The sequence below is a fragment of the Equus asinus genome, chromosome X (assembly GCF_041296235.1).
Source record: "Equus asinus isolate D_3611 breed Donkey chromosome X, EquAss-T2T_v2, whole genome shotgun sequence".
NCBI lineage: Eukaryota > Metazoa > Chordata > Mammalia > Perissodactyla > Equidae > Equus > Equus asinus.
Window position 1 is genome coordinate 124207161 of NC_091820.1, and position 16782 is coordinate 124223942.

The following is a 16782-nucleotide window of genomic DNA, read 5'->3' on the forward strand; positions in this document are numbered from 1 at the left end:
GGTGCTTCATAGCTTACACCTTTTTTTTCATTTTATACAGTGTTTTCGTGTACGTAATCTAATTCCTCAGAACAATCCCGTGTGGTAAGGCGGTTAGCATTAAACCGATTTCATAGATGAAATGGAGGCACAAAAAGGTGAAGTGGTTTCTCACAGCTCGCTCAGCTAAGTGTGTGGCTGAGCTTGGACTCAAACCCACATCTTCCTCCTCTTTGAAGCTGGCAATGGGGAGAAAGGAACTGGAAGAGAAATTATCAGTAGTTTTTGAGGTGTTGGCAGTATCATTTGACTCTCTTCTGCACTCTCATCTCTTCATCCTTCAAATGTTGATTGCTGATCATTTCTGATATCTTTACTGCACCATCCTCGAGACTCTATGTGAATGGAAATCTAATACCATGGAAATAATTTTCTGAGCTACAGAGATAGTGACTAAAGCAGTGTCACCCTAATAGCTCTCCACCCTTCATCTAGACTGTGGGAGATTTTCTTTCTTCCTCCTACCCCTGTTAAAAAAAAAACTGACAAGAAATAATTAGACTAAATTGGCTCCTGGGTGGAATCATTGCAATTGGCATTGTTAGAAATATTAAGACTGTTATTGACTCTCATTATCTAATCTATTTATATCTAAATGTCTCTCCAGTCTTGTGGTATTTAAATTTGTCAGTTTCCAAAATCTGCCTAATTCTCAACAGACTCCACATAAAGACGCAGTATAACAGAATGTTTCCCCGATTTCTTGTTCCTTTCTGTCAAAATATGAATGGTCTTTAAAGGACTTGCCTGCTACAGTGAGGCAGAAATCTCTTCAGATCCTTTTTTCCTTTGTTCTTTCTACCTTGTACCGAAAGAACAAAAGACCTACATTTTATGACTTTGTAAATTCATTTAAATTAGTTTCAGCAGGAATGAATCATTTATTATAGCCGTAAAAGGAAGAAAATATGTAGTCGCTTTCCTTAAGTACAGTAATTCAGAATTTCAAAGAATAGCCCTACTTGTAGAGAAGTTATGCATGTGACATAGGGATGGTTTTCTCCCAGGAAGTAAAGCATTTTGTTTAATAAGAGCCAATAACACCTGAAGAAATAAAATAGTGGATGAACTTACAATGTTTTTGGTATTTATAGTAAGTGTGGCAAGTTCATGTCAATGGGGCTATCAATTTTGAATTATTATATTAGAAAAATATTTTTTCTTACCCTCAGCAGAAATAAAGAGATGTTTTGGAAATTTTCATATAGCGTATATAATGCATTTAGATTATTAAAATAATTACATTTAAGTGTGAAAAGATGGAGGTATCTGCTTATTTAAGGAAAATATCTTTAGTTGTATTAATGCACATGACATTCAAGAAATGTATTTGAATTTGTGACAACATGGATGGACCTTGAGGGTATTATGCTGAGTGAAATAAGACAGAGGGAGAAAGTCAAATACCATATGATCTCACTCATAAGTAGAAGATAAAAACGACAAAAAAAAAAAAAACATAGCATTGGAGATTGGACTGGTGGTTACCATTGGGGAAGGGGGGAGGGGGGAGGGCAAAAGGGGTGATTAGGGTCACATGTGAGGGGATGCACTATAATTAGTGTTCGGGGGGTGAACATGATGTAATGTATCCAGAATTTGAAATATGATTTACATCCAAAACAATAAAAATTAAATAAATAAATAAATAAAATAAAATATAATATAAATTGAAAAAAAAATAGTACTTTACCATCTAAAAAAAAAAAGAAATGTATTTGATTGGATGGAATTTTAAACTTCAACATCTCTACTTCCTTTTACTAGCGCCATCACCCAATTGTTAACCAACATTGAGAGATCCAAAGTTTGGTTCAAAATCCCTGACCATTGAACTCAAAGGAATGAATAGGGGGGAAATACAGCTAAACAGACTATAGACTGATTAAGGAAAATCCAAAACATGATTTAGAGCTTGCCATCATTGCCCTGACGTTAGAGGCTTGGTCTTTGTTCTCATATACTTTGTAAAGTCTCTTACCGTGACTTTCAGCAAAAAGTATACACCCTCTGTTTATTTATCTATTTATTTATTTATTATTGAAATGTAACTGACCTATAACATTATTATCAGTTTCAGATGTACAACATAATGATTCAATATCTTTATATATTGCGAAATGATCACCGCAGTACATCTAGTTAACATCCATCACCACACACAGTTAAGATTTTTTTCTTGTGATGAGAACGTTAAGATCTACTCTCTTAGCAGCCTTCAAATACACAATACAATGTTATTAACTGTAGTCCCCATGCTGTCCATTACATCCCCGGGACTTAATTATTTTGTAACTGGAAGTTTATACTATCTGACCATCTTCAAACTTTCGCCTACCGTCCCACTCCTCTGCCTGTGGCAACCACCAGTCTGTTCTCTGTATCTATGAGTTCATTTGTTGTTGTTGTTATTGTTGTTTTAACGCCCTCTATTTAAATAAAAGAAATATTCCGTCAACCAGTGACCATCACCAGTGATTTCCCCTCGGGTGCAATTTACTACAGTAGAGTTACCATTATGTAACAAGTCAGAAGAATATTTCACACAGATCAGAGCCAGTGTTTTAGTATTATATTTTATGTAGTTCCACAGACAGAAGCAGAATATGTAACTTGAGAATTTTTATTTCATTTTCTAGAAAAATGCTATATATAATTTTGGTAAATAGTGCCAAGGAAGACAATCAAATAAACTGCAATGAAAGGTTCATCTAATGTAATTAAAACTTGAGATTTCTGGGAAATGATATAATAGATGTGGGTTGCTTGATTTAGATCTTGGACTTTAGGGCTGGAATAATATACTATTTTATTTGGTTTTCTCTTACAGATGACTTGTTTAAAGTTCACAAGCTTAAGCCAAATCTGAAGTGGCGACAGGCTTTTGACAACTACTTAAAAACTCTGCCTCCATACTACTTATTAGTATGTATTTATATGTATATATGTATTAACTGTATCAATGATGATTCTTGTCACAAGACATGTCAATGAACCAAAAACTTTATCTCTGATATAAGATAGTTCTTTTTATTTAGAAATACTTGTGTCACCATTGTCTTCTCAAATTATGTGTAAGAGCTTGGAGAAGTCATGGCGGCACAAAAGAGAATTGTTTTCTTTATTTTGTTTCCTTTAACTGCCATGGTTATGTTTATAAAAACACATCTATGTTTCTCTTATTAAAACAAACATTATGAAATTGTAATTGTAATTTTGGAATTTAAGGGAAAAAGTCTGGATTCATGCATTATATCAACTTCCCTTTTTAACTCTAGAAATTCTCAATATGGGGTTTCCCTCTGAAAAAAGAAATTCTGAAGACTTTATATTTACTTGTTACCTGTTAAATGTGTCCTAGACAAAGTATAAAGTAGGGGCACTGGCGGGGGAGATCCAAAAGAGTAAAAAATTACTTGACCTCATTTGGGTTCTTACAATTTGAGGAAAATATTCATGATGATTTTGAACTGGTCATATAATTTAAATCAAGATGATCAAAATCGTTTCAGAGGTGGATGTGGTAAATTTTAAGCCAAGTTTCTAGAGGTGAAAAGGCAGAATCTTAAATGGTACCATTGGTGTCACTGGGAGGAGAAATTGGGGTGTGTTAGTTTTTGCCATGGCAGGAATGGGGTGTGCAATAAAATGCAATGTGAACTGATTCTCTGACTTGGGAACTAAGACTGAAAGCAATTGACCTGTTTGAATTTGCTATTCCTTGCTCTTCTTATCCCACTCTCTTCTGATTGTTTTACTCTCTGCTCCTTACCTCTCTACTACTTTCATTGCCACTTTTTAATGTTCCATGTTTGGTTTTATGTGCAGCACCTTGACTTCTAAGAAATGAATCATGTCCCTTTGCCCCTTATAACTGAACTTTGAGTATTTTAAGATTTATTCTATTCTTACTGTTGTGTATTTTGTTTCCTTATAGCCATTAAAGAAAGCACTAAGGATGATGGGAGCTCCAAATCTGATATCAGATAATTTAGATTGTGGACTTAGTTACAGTGTTATCTCTTACCTTAAAAAACTCAGCCAACAGGTAGTATTGGTAAAAACAAACAAACAAAAATCCTTTGCCCTCAGAAGTGCATTTCCTTATTCTTTAGTGTAATTGTAATTTTTCAAATTAAATGTGTATATATTTCTACACTTTATGGATTAGTAATAATGTGATTCTCTATGGCTTCTAGCTTCACCATTAAACTGCAGTTAAGGGTCTGTCAGTATCATTTGATGCTGTGCCATTTCTCCTTTCGCTTGCCAGTTTGTCCTACCCACAAGCTGGTTGATATTTTGTGGCCTAAGAGGGGCAGAGGCTTAATAGAATTATCTCATGGGTCACATTTTGTCTATCTTCAACCTAGTTTCTCCTCAAATCACATTGGGCTAGAGCACCCCCCTTTTTAGGTCAGCACACTGAGGCATGGTGTGATGAAGTGACTTGCCTGAAATTAGTTTTTAGGCAATAAATATCCATATGCTTTTTCTTGGAGAGGGGGAGATGAGACCCGTGTTCTTCAAACTGGAGGGTGATAGGCCCCAAGGGGACCTGAAGAGTGGAGTTCGGCCTCCTCTCTTCTTGCCCTCCATCTGTCCCTTTATACCCCCACCTCATTCACCATTATTCACCTTGTCCCTTGCCTGCCCCTCTCTATTAGTACCTCATCCTCCACTCACCCCTACTTATCATACTTCTCACCTCTACCTAGCCCATTCTTTCAGGATGGAAATGTTTGAGAACTACTGAGTTAGAGCTTTACTGCCATACAAATGTGTTATGTTATATGACAGATTAATGCAGCAGCCTTATTTTCTTCTCGTGCACAAATGTATTCCCAGGTAGGGAACAGTCTGGAGCATTTGCAGTGACTATAATGCTTCAAGTTGGGTATGTTTAGAAGTTGGGCCTTTACAAAACAGAGTAGTAAGCAGAAAAGTGTCAGATTTCACTAAAGAACAAAAATGACTCCACAATTTGGGATGCTGACACACTTTGCTAGGAACTGGCAAAAACTTAAGTATGATCTGGAGTTTACCAGTTCCTGCCAGTCCAGTGGGCTCAGAGATGCAAAAGAAAGTAAAGGCAAACACAGATTTCTGATCTACCGAGTGTCCCCTTAGCCCCTTTTCCTCTCTGCTAATAGATTTTTGTTGTTGTTAATGTTTTGTTTTGGTTATTTATTGATTGATCTATTGATTTATATTTTTTTATTTGCTGTTTACCTTAGGCCTTTAAGGCTGTGTCGGCAGGGTATGACCACAAGGAAGAATAGTGAACAGAGTTGAAACTCATGCAGGTTCTGGGATATTCTGGGGCACATCGCTTGTATAGTTTTATAAATGAGCTTTGAGGACCCTTTATGGAAACAGACCCTTCATTTGCTCTTATCCCTTATTTCATGTCTTAATATTTTTAGAAGATAATAAACATACTTAATTACAATAAGTAGAGGAAAATTAATGAATATCTCTAATCAAACCACGAGAAATTCAAAATTATTTTGGGCTTACTGGACATTGGTGGAATTCCATCTTTTAGAGAAAAAGAAAAGATTATTACTAATTTATAGCAGCTCCAATTACTAATTTAATAACTCTGTGTCACCAGTGTTCCTTGAACCATCTCAGAATGTACGTAAATCACAAAATATGCCCAATATATTGCTACAATACACTCTCAAGCAATATTTATCAATATGGTATAATAATGTCTATTAAGAGGACTTTTTGTTATTAATAAGAAACTTATTGAGTACATATTACAAATTATTTACTTGGTAATGTTTTTTAATTGAAATAACCCTTTTCTTTTTGGATGGTCCAATATTAAAAAGAAAGTTTAATTTTTCCCAGATATAATGCCAAAGTATGTAATCTGAATTTTAGCACTAGTTTGCCTTTATAAATTCCTTTATGTCTGGATCTGAAATGAATATGTTGATTTAGACTAGACTTTCTAGTAACAAAATGTAATTTTAAATGTCTGTGAATATAATTCTTATCCATGGTTTCCATTCTCTCCATGATTCAGTCATAATTTTGACACTAGACAAGAGAAAAAAATCTATTGTTATTTATCTTTGTAGGCCTCCCCCCATTTGCCGTGGTAGTACAGAGAAGCACAGGAAAATGTTTAATTATCCGTTTTTCTGTGATTTGCAATTGATAATTGTTCTGTGGGGTTCTTAAAGTATTGTCTTTCTTAAGTAGTAAAAACGACAGTGACAGTGTAGATCTTTCCATAACATACTATGTACTTTCATTTTAGACCAAACTAGAGTCAGAACGAATACTAGCCTCAGTGGGGAAGAAACCTCCCCAGGAAATTGGAATCAAAGTGAAAAATCATTCTGGAGGTGGCGTGTCGTTGACTCACAGTAAAAATTTTAGAAAACTATTGAAAGAAATAATTGGGGAAACTGTGCCGAGACTGACAGAACTGAATACCAAAGAATTTGCTGGCTTCCAAGTAGGGCTCTTAAACAAGGTAAATTGTAACATGAACAGTTTGTATTTGTTTGAACTTGTCTGACACGTTTATGCCTTTCATATTACTTTAGCTTTGAAATCATTACCATCCTGTTTTGGACTTCATCGTTATTAATGGGCCAGTTTAGGAATTGTCCTGCCAGAAGATGCCAATATGGGATTAAATGTACACGATATGTTTGTGGGGTGGTAATGTCTGTGAAAGAGAAAAGGGAGAGGGAAGAGGAGTAAGAGGGGGAAGCCTTCAGGCCGCAATGCTGATCTAGCATCCATGAGAGGAGTGGGGAACGAAGGAGGAATGGGTATGAAGAGCCTCAGACATGGGTGTAGCTTGTAGAAAGTCTTGGCCAGCCTGATAGGGATCTCTGGCACCAAGATTTCCCATAGAGGAGGTCCATGTTGGCAGAACTCACCTGGCCCTGACGCCCCCCACCTTTCTCAGTCACTAGCAAGGAGCAGCCTGGGCAGAACATGGCCTCTGCCCATGTGCTGCAGGAGATCCCAAAGGCCTTGCAGCTGGAGGCATTCAGCTAACTGCGCTCCTTACAAGATCAGCCATTGCGTCCAGGAGGGAGATCCCAGCAGCTCACCTCCGTGGCTACCAGAGGATAGATTACAAGCAGTGGACCTGCAAGGCTGCCACAGGCATAAATCTCAGGATTTGATGTTTTAAATGACATACTTCAAAAAGGATATTCCCAGTGGCTTTAGTGCTTTGTGGGTGTATTAGAATTCAGAGCAAGGCCAGCAGGTGAAAATTTTCCACTGGGAAAATTCTACTCTATTCAATTGTATTGAATGTAGAGTTCTTCACTAGGATTTTAAGAGGGTTAAGAATTACGTTTCTATATTAAAAGCCACAGGAGTGACTGAAATTATTTGTTTCATTTCAAATAGGATTTGAAACCTCAGACATACAGAAATGCCTATGATATTCCACGTAGAGGTCTCTTAGACCAGTTAACTCGAATGAGATCCAATCTGCTGAAAACACACAAGTTTATTGTCGGACAGGATGAAGGTAAATGAGGAAAGTACTTTTTGTTGATTAAGAAAATGTCAAGCGTGACTTACACAAAGGTGTTTATTGCAGAATGAGTAGGTTATTTTGCAATACTTTAATGTTTAGAATGCCTGTTTTCACTGAATCCTGACATCGCCCCAGGCACAAGTTCATTGTTCTCAGGCTTAAGGGAAAAGGTGCATTAATCAGTGAATATGTTAATCAGTGTGCTTTAGCTCTTGGAAGCCTCAGCGCAGCCCCGTGAGAGAGCTGCTGTTTTTATGCCCATTTAATGGACATGGGAACTGAGAGTGAGCATCTTGGTAGTTTGCCCAGGCTTGGTGAGTTGGAAAGTTGCAGAACCTAAGTCTGTCAGATTTTAGAAATCGCACACCTGAATGCTATCCCACCCGGCCTACTGTGATGCACTCACTCCAGAATTCCTCATTTACATGAAAAGAATGAACCTGATAGTGTCCAGGATAATTGGTGATAGTGTATAACTCCCTTTTACCATTTTGTTCATTTAATTTTACTTTATTTTATTTGTTTTTTTGGGACGGGGGGAGATTAGCCCTGAGCTAACATCTGCTGCCAATCCTCCTCTTTTTGCTGAGGAAGACTGGCCCTGAGCTCATATCCGTGCCCATCTTCCTCTACTTTATATGTGGGACACCTGCCACAGCATGGCTTGACAAGCAATGCATAGGTCCACACCCAGGATTTGAACCGGCGAACCCTGGGCTGCCAAAGTGGAACGTGCAAACTTAACCACTGCACCACTGGCTGGCCCCCATTTTGTCCATTTTAAACATGGTCATTTGACCATTAAAATGAGCAAATTTTAGCCTGGCCAACCTCCTGAAATAGTGTGCCAAGTTTTGTGGAAAAGGAGGGACTTTTCTAAGAAGAGAGCCTATAGCTTTAATCAAATTCTCCAAGAGGGTAAGGCTTGGTTCTCTAGGTGATAAGAGAAAACCATGGAGCCTAGGCTCTTTGAAACACAGAACAAATATGGTGTTTTGAGTTGGGATGGTCGTATGACAGATGTCAGCCCATTCTCAAACCTTGTTTGAAAGGTAAGGGAATTGCTCTTGGCCTAGTGATTTGAGCTTGTATGCAGTAGTGATGGTAGACTGAGTAATGAGTGGGATGAAGAGAGATGATTTTAGATCCTAGAATGCTACATTCAAGATATTAGACTATTGGATGCCAAGATACACATTGCTAAGCTAGACTCTGATCATGTCCTGTCAAAAGGACCATACACTTCAGCTGTGTAGCATCTGTTTCTTCTCTGACGATTTTGCAGATTCCCTTCATAGTGTTCCAGTTGCACAAATGGGTAACTATCAGGAATACCTAAAGACATTGGCTTCCCCACTTCGAGAGATTGATCCAGATCAACCAAAAAGACTGCATACTTTTGGCAATCCGTTCAAACAAGATAAGAAGGTAGGATACCTATTTCTATGTCTGCCCAAATTGTGATATTCGTGCTATAATTCCTTTCTTCTTGGCAAGATGAATATACATCAGAGGTTCTCCTTCTCTTTGTTTAAAAGATAAAATATGAATCCAGGGCTCTTTGTGAGTGGAAAGCAGGAGCCTCCTGATGCAAGAGTGTGTCGGTTGAAGCAAATAATAGCTGACATTTATTGAGTACCTAGTAGAAGCTGGTGTCTTAAATTGTCACATTTAATGCTCATAACTGTTATTCAGATGAGTATTACTATCTGCCCTTTAATAAAAAGAAATCAAGGCTCACAGTGGTCAGATGGCTTACCCTGAGTGACACAGATGATGAGAGTCAGGATTTGAACCCACATCTTTCCAGCTCCAGAGTTTGTATTCATTTCCACCTCTACACACTAATTCCTTTAATATTGAGATTGCCATTCATTTCCTCTCTTTCCATTATTCAGATCTCTAGTGCTTTATCTAGACAGTGATGAAGTGCTCCTCTTGAAATATGAAGTACTAGGTGATGTTGCTTTATTTGGCTCGTCCTACTAGAGATCTAAATGTGAGATGAGTGTGTGTGTGTGTCTGTCTGTGTGTATGTGTAAGATAGACTGACTTGACCATTGAAGCATGGAGATGAATGGGGATTATGTCTGCACTCTTGGAGGAGACCATTGGTATTATGGTGCAGACTCATGCAGTAATCTCTTCTGTAACCAAACCAGACTGTGAAAAGTATTCCACCTCACCCCAATCATCAATTAGTTGGAGTTTTTCTTAATCATTCTGTGTCTTGTTTTCCTCATTGTAGTACAAGGGATAATTATTACACCTAACTAACAGAGCTCTGTGGAGTGTTGAGTTAGCACATGTATGCCATTTAGAACATTACCTGACACGTAGTAAATGCTCAGTGAATATGTTTTTCCCTTTCTGTACTATTTTGCTTTGGAAAATGCCTTGGAGAAGCCATTTATCGTGATTTTATTCAAATAATGGAGTGCATATTCTTTGGTTATCCTTGGATGAGGGCAGCTTTTAGCTAACCTATACTGCCGGCTCTCATCTTTTATCTGTCCCCAAGAGTGAAAAGCCCCCTCCTTTCTGTCCAGCACCAAGGTGGACATATTTGAATCTCTGTGCGGTTGCCGTTAAGGGAATTACATTTTCCATCTCCCTGCCCTTCAGTATCTACATGCAGCATTCTGTACGGTGATAATCAATATTTCTTAATGAGTTTAAAGCACAAAAGCACACAGAAAGAAATTATTTCCCTTAGCAAGGGTTGATTCGGAATCATTTGTACTTCTTCAGAAAGGTAACTGGGTTTATGCCCATTTCAGTTGATGAGAATTGCTTATTTCCTAAGCTTTCTGGTTAGTCATGATTCTACTAGATTTGACCTTGGACAGCACCTTATATTTCAGTTTCCTCCTTGTTCCACTGAGACTGGATTAAAATTGAGTAGCATTTTCTGAACAGAGTCTGTGCGGGGCCTGGTAAATCTTTGGCCCATGATTAAGGCCTTTGTTGGTGATGTAACGCGTGATTGCATATGCCTAGGAAGAGTGCTTGCAGTGTCGTCTTTAATGGAATTTGTTCATTGATGTTTTTCAGGGAATGATGATTGATGAAGCAGATGAGTTTGTAGCAGGGCCACAAAACAAAGTGAAACGTCCTGGAGAACCCAACAGTCCTCTGTCATCTAAGAGAAGGCGGAGTATGTCCCTGCTGTTGAGGAAACCACAAACACCACCTACTGTAACTAACCATGTGGGCGGAAAGGGACCACCCTCAGCCTCGTGGTTCCCATCTTATCCAAACCTCATAAAACCCACCCTTGTACATACAGGTATAGAGTAGTGGTTGTGATTTCCTTATGGCTCCTAGAGGACTAAGACACTAAACAATTTTCTTTTCCTTTGTATTCATTTCTTTTGTATTCAGTTCTTGTTCATTAAGTAATCCATTACTAAACCATCGATGTGGTAGGTACAAAGGGCCCTGTGGGGAGCAGATCCTGTTTCAAGGCTCTCAATCTCTGTGAACGGGGAGAAGATCCATACTTACATGGTAGTTAACACAAGATGAAGCAATGGAGATATGCGCAGGGTTGCTTTGCCAGGGCAAGGCCTAATGAGACGTGCCCATTTGGATTGCTGCACACATCGGAATGATAAAGCAGGTTCCCGAGGCAGTAGGAGCAAATGGGCTCAATAAGAAGAGGGGTCTTCACTCGCTCTCTGTGTCCTCATCTCCTCTTCATGCTCTGCTCCAGTGCAGTCCGGCCCTGCCTCCTGCACACCACTGAAACAGGTCTCATCAGGGTCCCCAGTCTGCCACAGGTTGCCATTCCTTCTCAGCAGTATTTGACACAGTCGTTCACTCTCTCCTCTGTGGAAACTTTCTTGGGTTCCCAGACCCCACAAACTCCTGGTTTTCTTTTCCCTTTCATAGAAAGGGGATCCTTTTCATCCTCTTTTTCTGGTTTCTCCCCTTCCTTCCCGCTTCTAAATAATGCAGGGACCCAGCAAGGCTCCATCCTGGATCTGCTCCTCGTCACTGCAGTCTCTCCATAGGGGATCCCATGAAGGCCTGGGGCTTTAAAGAAGATGTACATGTCAACACCTTGGATATTTATACCTCTAGACTACAACTTGCTCCAAACTCCAGACTCAAATTTACCTGTGGACATGGTATCTCTCCTTAGGTGTCTAACAGACATATAAAACTCAGTAGGTTTCATGTGTTTCAGCTGAACTTCTGACCTTCCCTCTCTCCAAAACAGCTCATCTTGCAGCCTTCCCCAGTGCAGTTAATAACACCATCCAGTGGTGTGCTGGTAACGCTGTAACAGCCGACTGCCCACAGGTGTGGGGTTGGGAGGGTGGAGAAGCCCTGGATGGTAATGCTTGCAGATTTCCAGTGTAAATAATGCCAGCGTTATCGATGTCAGGCTATCAGCGTGAGGTCACTGAGCCAGATTGGGAAGAGTTGAACACAATCCACTCTCACGAGCAATTGTGCACTGGCACCTGCACACCCCTGGCACTATTTTTTACCCAGTGGTTCAGGTGAAAATCTTAGAGTTACCATAATTTCTCTTTTATTTTATCACTTCCATCCATTAGCAAGTCCAGGCAACTTGATGACCAATATAAATCCTGCATCCCACCGTTTCTCTCTCTCTCTCCAGTCGAGGCTGCCATCAGCTGTCACCAAGCTACTCCAATAGCTTCTTACCTGATTTCCCTGCTTCCCATCGTCACCTCATCTAAACCATTTTTTGACCTGCAGCCAGAGTGATAGTGTCGCCACAGAAATCAGATCACGCCGTGTCCATCCTGAAAACCCGTCATCAACTTTCCTATCCTCAGAACAGAATCTGGACTCCCTACTACAGTCTATAAACTCTGCACATCTTGGCCCTGCCATCCTCTCCTAACTCATGTCCTGTGGGTCTCCTCCTTGCTCTCTTTGCCTCTGTCCTTTGCTCTGTGTTCCCGGCTCGTCCTCTCCTGTGGGCCCTGCGCTTGCTGTTACCGCAGCCTGGAACTCTTCCTCTGCCTGTGCACAGGCCGGCTCTTTCTCCTCCTCCAAGCTCTGCCCAAAGGATGTATCCCCAGAAGGCCCTGCTGGACCACGTGGTCCATAGAGGCTCCCTCTCCTGCTGTCTGTCACATCCCTGCTTACTTCTTCCCTAACACGGATTCAGACTGTAACGATCGTGCTTGCTCCTTGTGCACTTCCTGTCTGACATCCCCATGCGAATGTGAGTTGCCATAAGGCTAGGGATCGTTTCTGTCTGTCTTGTTCCTGGGCAATCCCCCAGCTCCTGGCACAGTGCCTGGCACAGAGGAGATGAGGAAATGAAATAGAGGTGTCAGACTTGGAGTAAAAAGAAACCCACTTCTTTGACAGAAAAGAATAATGAGAATCATAGACAGACAAGGATTTTTGGTGACGGAGTGCATATAAAGCCTTCAGATCTAACGGCTGCCTCTGTTTTCTTAGAACTTTTGAGGCAGAGAGGGGAGAGGTTGAGGGCAGCCCACATCATCTGGTGTCAAGCTCAGTAAAGCATGCATTTTATAGGTGAATTATAGAAATCATGACATCAAGTGAGAATTGCTGCTTTTCAGCTTGTAAAGCACAAGCTGCCACTAAACCAGGAGTGCAGGATTTGAGGATGTTTATTAGCTGTGCCGTCTTACTTGGTTTCCATGTGTATTCATAGTGCCATGAAGAGAAAAAAGTGGTCTTATTGTATTATCTTCCTGAGCTCAATTTGAGGGGGGTCTCCGACTCCATCTGGTACATCCTCTTCTTTTATGAAACAAATAATTTCCTCAAAACTGAGGAGCACCAGGATCTGCCTGTGGGGTTGATAGAACACACCTACCTCACAGCTCAACTTCTTAATTTGATTTCCAGATGTTACTGTCATTCACGATGTCCATGAGGAGAAGACGGAAAATGGTCAAACCCCACCAGATGGCTTCTTGTCAAAATCTGCTGCACCAGAGCTGATGAATATGGCGGGAGATGGGGTTCCACCCAACCAATCGGATTCTCTGTCTGATGACTTCATTAGTCTCAGGAAGGATGGCCTCATTCCAAAACCTGGTGGTAATGCACTTGTGGGAGGAACCAAAAACTGCAGCATCTCTGTAAATGATCAGAAGGTCTCAGTAACGTCTACTTTGGGAGCTGTGCCAAATACATTGCAAATAACTCCTGCTATGGCACAAGGAATCAATGCTGATATAAAACATCAGTTAATGAAGGAAGTTCGAAAATTTGGACGAAGTAAGTAGTGAAAGAACACCTATCAACAATATATTGGGAGGTCCCTCTCCTTCTATGATTCAGAATAGTTTCAAGCTATCTCTTTGGGTGCATTTTTGGGAAGTGTTGGGCTTTCACATAATTTAAAGTGATTCCTCTTGCTTTAACTAAAAAGACCTAGTACACATTTTGTCTCTTTTTTCCCCCTTACTTATTGTAATGGTTTCCTTTTGCTGCTGTGGCAAGTGACCACAAACCTTGTAGCTCAAAACTGTATTATCTTGCAGTTGTAGAAGTCAGAATTCTGAAGTTATTTTCACTGGGCTAAAATGAAGGGGTTGACAGGCCAGCGTTCCTTCTGGAGGCTCTAGGAGAACCTGTTTCTTTGCCTTTTCTAGCTTCTACAGGCTGCCTGCTGTCCTTAGCTCATGGCCCCTCCTCCATCTTCAAGCTTGCAATGTTACCAGCTTCTCTCCTCTCTAACCTCTGCTCCCATCTTTCCGTCTTTTCTCTCTGACTCTGACTCTGCTGCCTTACATCTGTAAGGATCTTTGGGCCAAGTACAACCTTGGGCCTACATGCATAAACCTGGATGATCCCCCATCTCAAGATCCGTAACTTAATTACATCTGCAAAGTGAAATCCCTTTTGCCATATAAGGCAACATATTCATGGGCCCCAGGGATCAGGACATGGCCAACTTTGGGGGCCATTATTCAGCCTATCATATTTGTTTAGTGTTTACAAGAGTTTCCTTAGTAGATGTGTGCAGATGTGTTGATTTGAGTGTTTAAAATACAAACTATATCTAACTTTCCACCCATGAAGAATGTTTACTGAGGATGTGTAAAGACTGAATTTTACTTCCCATTCGTATTTTTTAAAATACTGAAGTTTTTTTCTTTTTAATATCTTCAGAGTATGAAAGAATTTTCATTTTGCTTGAAGGAGTGCAAGGACCTCTTGCAGTCAAGAAACAATTTGTTGAATTTACCATCAAGGAAGCTGCAAGGTGGGTATGAAGAGGAACTCTTTATTTTTTTAAGCAGTAGGGCCCAAGGCAGCATGGGCAGAGGAATAGGCTTTGCCTTGCTTTTCTCAAACCGTGGCCCTGCCTCGGAGTTAAGGCTGTCTCCAGAAGCATTGAGATTGATATTATCTGAGTCCAACTCATTCATCCAAGTCTGTGGAGCGTTCTAGACTCACCACAGTCTGAGGCGGCCTTGGGCCCTCAACTGGCACTGGTAGTATTTACTAAACCCTAGCTTTACGTGAGGATACATTTTCTATTCCCATGTAAACTGTCAATTCCACTTTGTACCCTGCACACGGTCTTACACATAAGTGCTTTAAGCATCTTTTGGTTAATAAAATTTCTCTTTATTTTTAGGTTTAAAAGACGAGTCTTAATTCAGTACCTTGAGAAGGTACTAGAAAAAATAGATTCCCACTACCTTCTCAACAATGTTAATCACATCAACAGCAGATCATCGTGTTAATGCAAAGGCCAAGGAGAAAAAAGGACAAGTGTCTGTGCTGTAGGATGGAACAGGATATTGTTGAAGCTTCCTAGAATGTTTTAGTCAAGAAGAAGCTGTGGAGCTTTTTTATTTTATGATTCTCTGACAGTAAAAGCTGGCTTTTGCCCTAAGAGTTTTCTTCGAAAGGATTAGTTTGTTGTTTCGTTGTTTCTTTTCTTCATTGAGGAAGGTGATGTTATAAATTCAGCAGGTTAATTCCAGTAAACGCTGCCGGCCGTGCCATGGGCGATGAGGCTTCACTCATTTGAACTTTGGCATTCCAGGCATTTCCTGGGTGACCAGGGGCCACGTGCAGGTGGAGCGCTGCTTGCTGCTCTTGCTACATCCTTTAGGAAGAATAAGTGTCCAGAATCCAACTGGTAATCTCGTGTGTGCCGAACAAAGTTTTCAACAATTCCTAGTTGTGCCTTTTAAACCATGCAATATTCAGGAGAGTTTGAATCAAAGAGTAAGAAAGCTGCTATTCGGGTAACTTATTTCTCTGTGGGTGGGGGCAGGGAGAGTCACCAAGCAATCTACCTCCAACTCTCTTCTATTTTGTCTAGAGACTTTACCAAGTGCACCTGAGGCTGCCCCAACCCCCGACATTTGTTCTTGCATGTGGCGACAGAAAGGCTTCAGGTAGACTTGTACATTCTGTGCTTTGGAAGCACTAAAAGAAAAAATTATGTGTATATTTCCTTTAATGTTTATACAAAGGTTTATATGGAGCAGTATTGTCATGTTTGTATTAATTTGCAAAAATTTAAGTCTACACAGAGATTTTGACTTTGCATATATAAAATAAATCATTTTATTGATTTTCACAAGTTCATTAATACTAAAGAAATTTCGAGTTTTGTCTTTCTTGTGATTTGTTATTCCTTTTGGGAAAAAAGTGCACATTGTTAAATTAAGATGGTAACATAAGAATTTAAATTTTCAGACATCCCTCACAGAACTGAGTGATGTTGGTGAAAATGGCAGAGTAGGGTACTCTGGGGGTCAATCCCTCTCCAGAAACACTGAAAACTGGAAAAAAGGGTCAGAATCAAGTTTATTGGAACTTTGGAAGATAGTGAAAGGTTTACAACAACCAAGTGCATGCTGAATCTGGAGAAAAGCCGTTGAACGTGATGGGAAAGTTTTGTGGCATTTTAACTTATTCTTGCACACCCTCCTCTCTGGCATAGCTGTGGTCTTAAAGATGGCAGCCTGCGTTCCAAGTCGGGGTTCCTGGTTCTGGAGGGAGGAGAATGGACCTTATTCCCAAGGAATTGTGTTCGTCCGTTTGAACCTGTCCGGGGGGCTCCCTGAAGGACTGACACAAGGGGATGGATTGCTCTTGTTTCACCTAACTCCAAACTCTCTTAGGGTGGAGGCGTGGCTATGTGGAGGATGTGCCTCAAAATCATTGAAAGGCAAGTGAACAAGCTGCTGCTGCCGGCAGCAAGCAATAGACATGCCAGC

The 16782-nt window shown here is 40.2% G+C and overlaps 1 protein-coding gene across 8 annotated transcripts in view; it reads left to right on the plus strand.

Annotated features, from left to right (window-relative positions):
* Window positions 1-16162, plus strand: part of INTS6L (integrator complex subunit 6 like) — a 53781-nt gene extending 37619 nt beyond the window's left edge. For 3 of the 8 annotated variants that reach the window (XM_070501879.1, XM_070501882.1, XM_070501886.1), the window contains 9 exons: window positions 2870-2964; window positions 3977-4087; window positions 6317-6535; window positions 7435-7558; window positions 8853-8995; window positions 10622-10856; window positions 13439-13813; window positions 14711-14804; window positions 15183-16162. In XM_070501879.1, the coding sequence (XP_070357980.1) occupies window positions 2870-2964; window positions 3977-4087; window positions 6317-6535; window positions 7435-7558; window positions 8853-8995; window positions 10622-10856; window positions 13439-13813; window positions 14711-14804; window positions 15183-15291 (1505 nt within the window). In that variant the 3' untranslated portion in view covers window positions 15292-16162. The remainder of the gene's footprint in view (window positions 1-2869; window positions 2965-3976; window positions 4088-6316; window positions 6536-7434; window positions 7559-8852; window positions 8996-10621; window positions 10857-13438; window positions 13814-14710; window positions 14805-15182) is intronic. The other 5 variants (XM_070501885.1, XM_070501883.1, XM_070501880.1 and 2 more) reach the window with 3 other exon arrangements.
* Window positions 16163-16782: the final 620 nt, after the last annotated feature.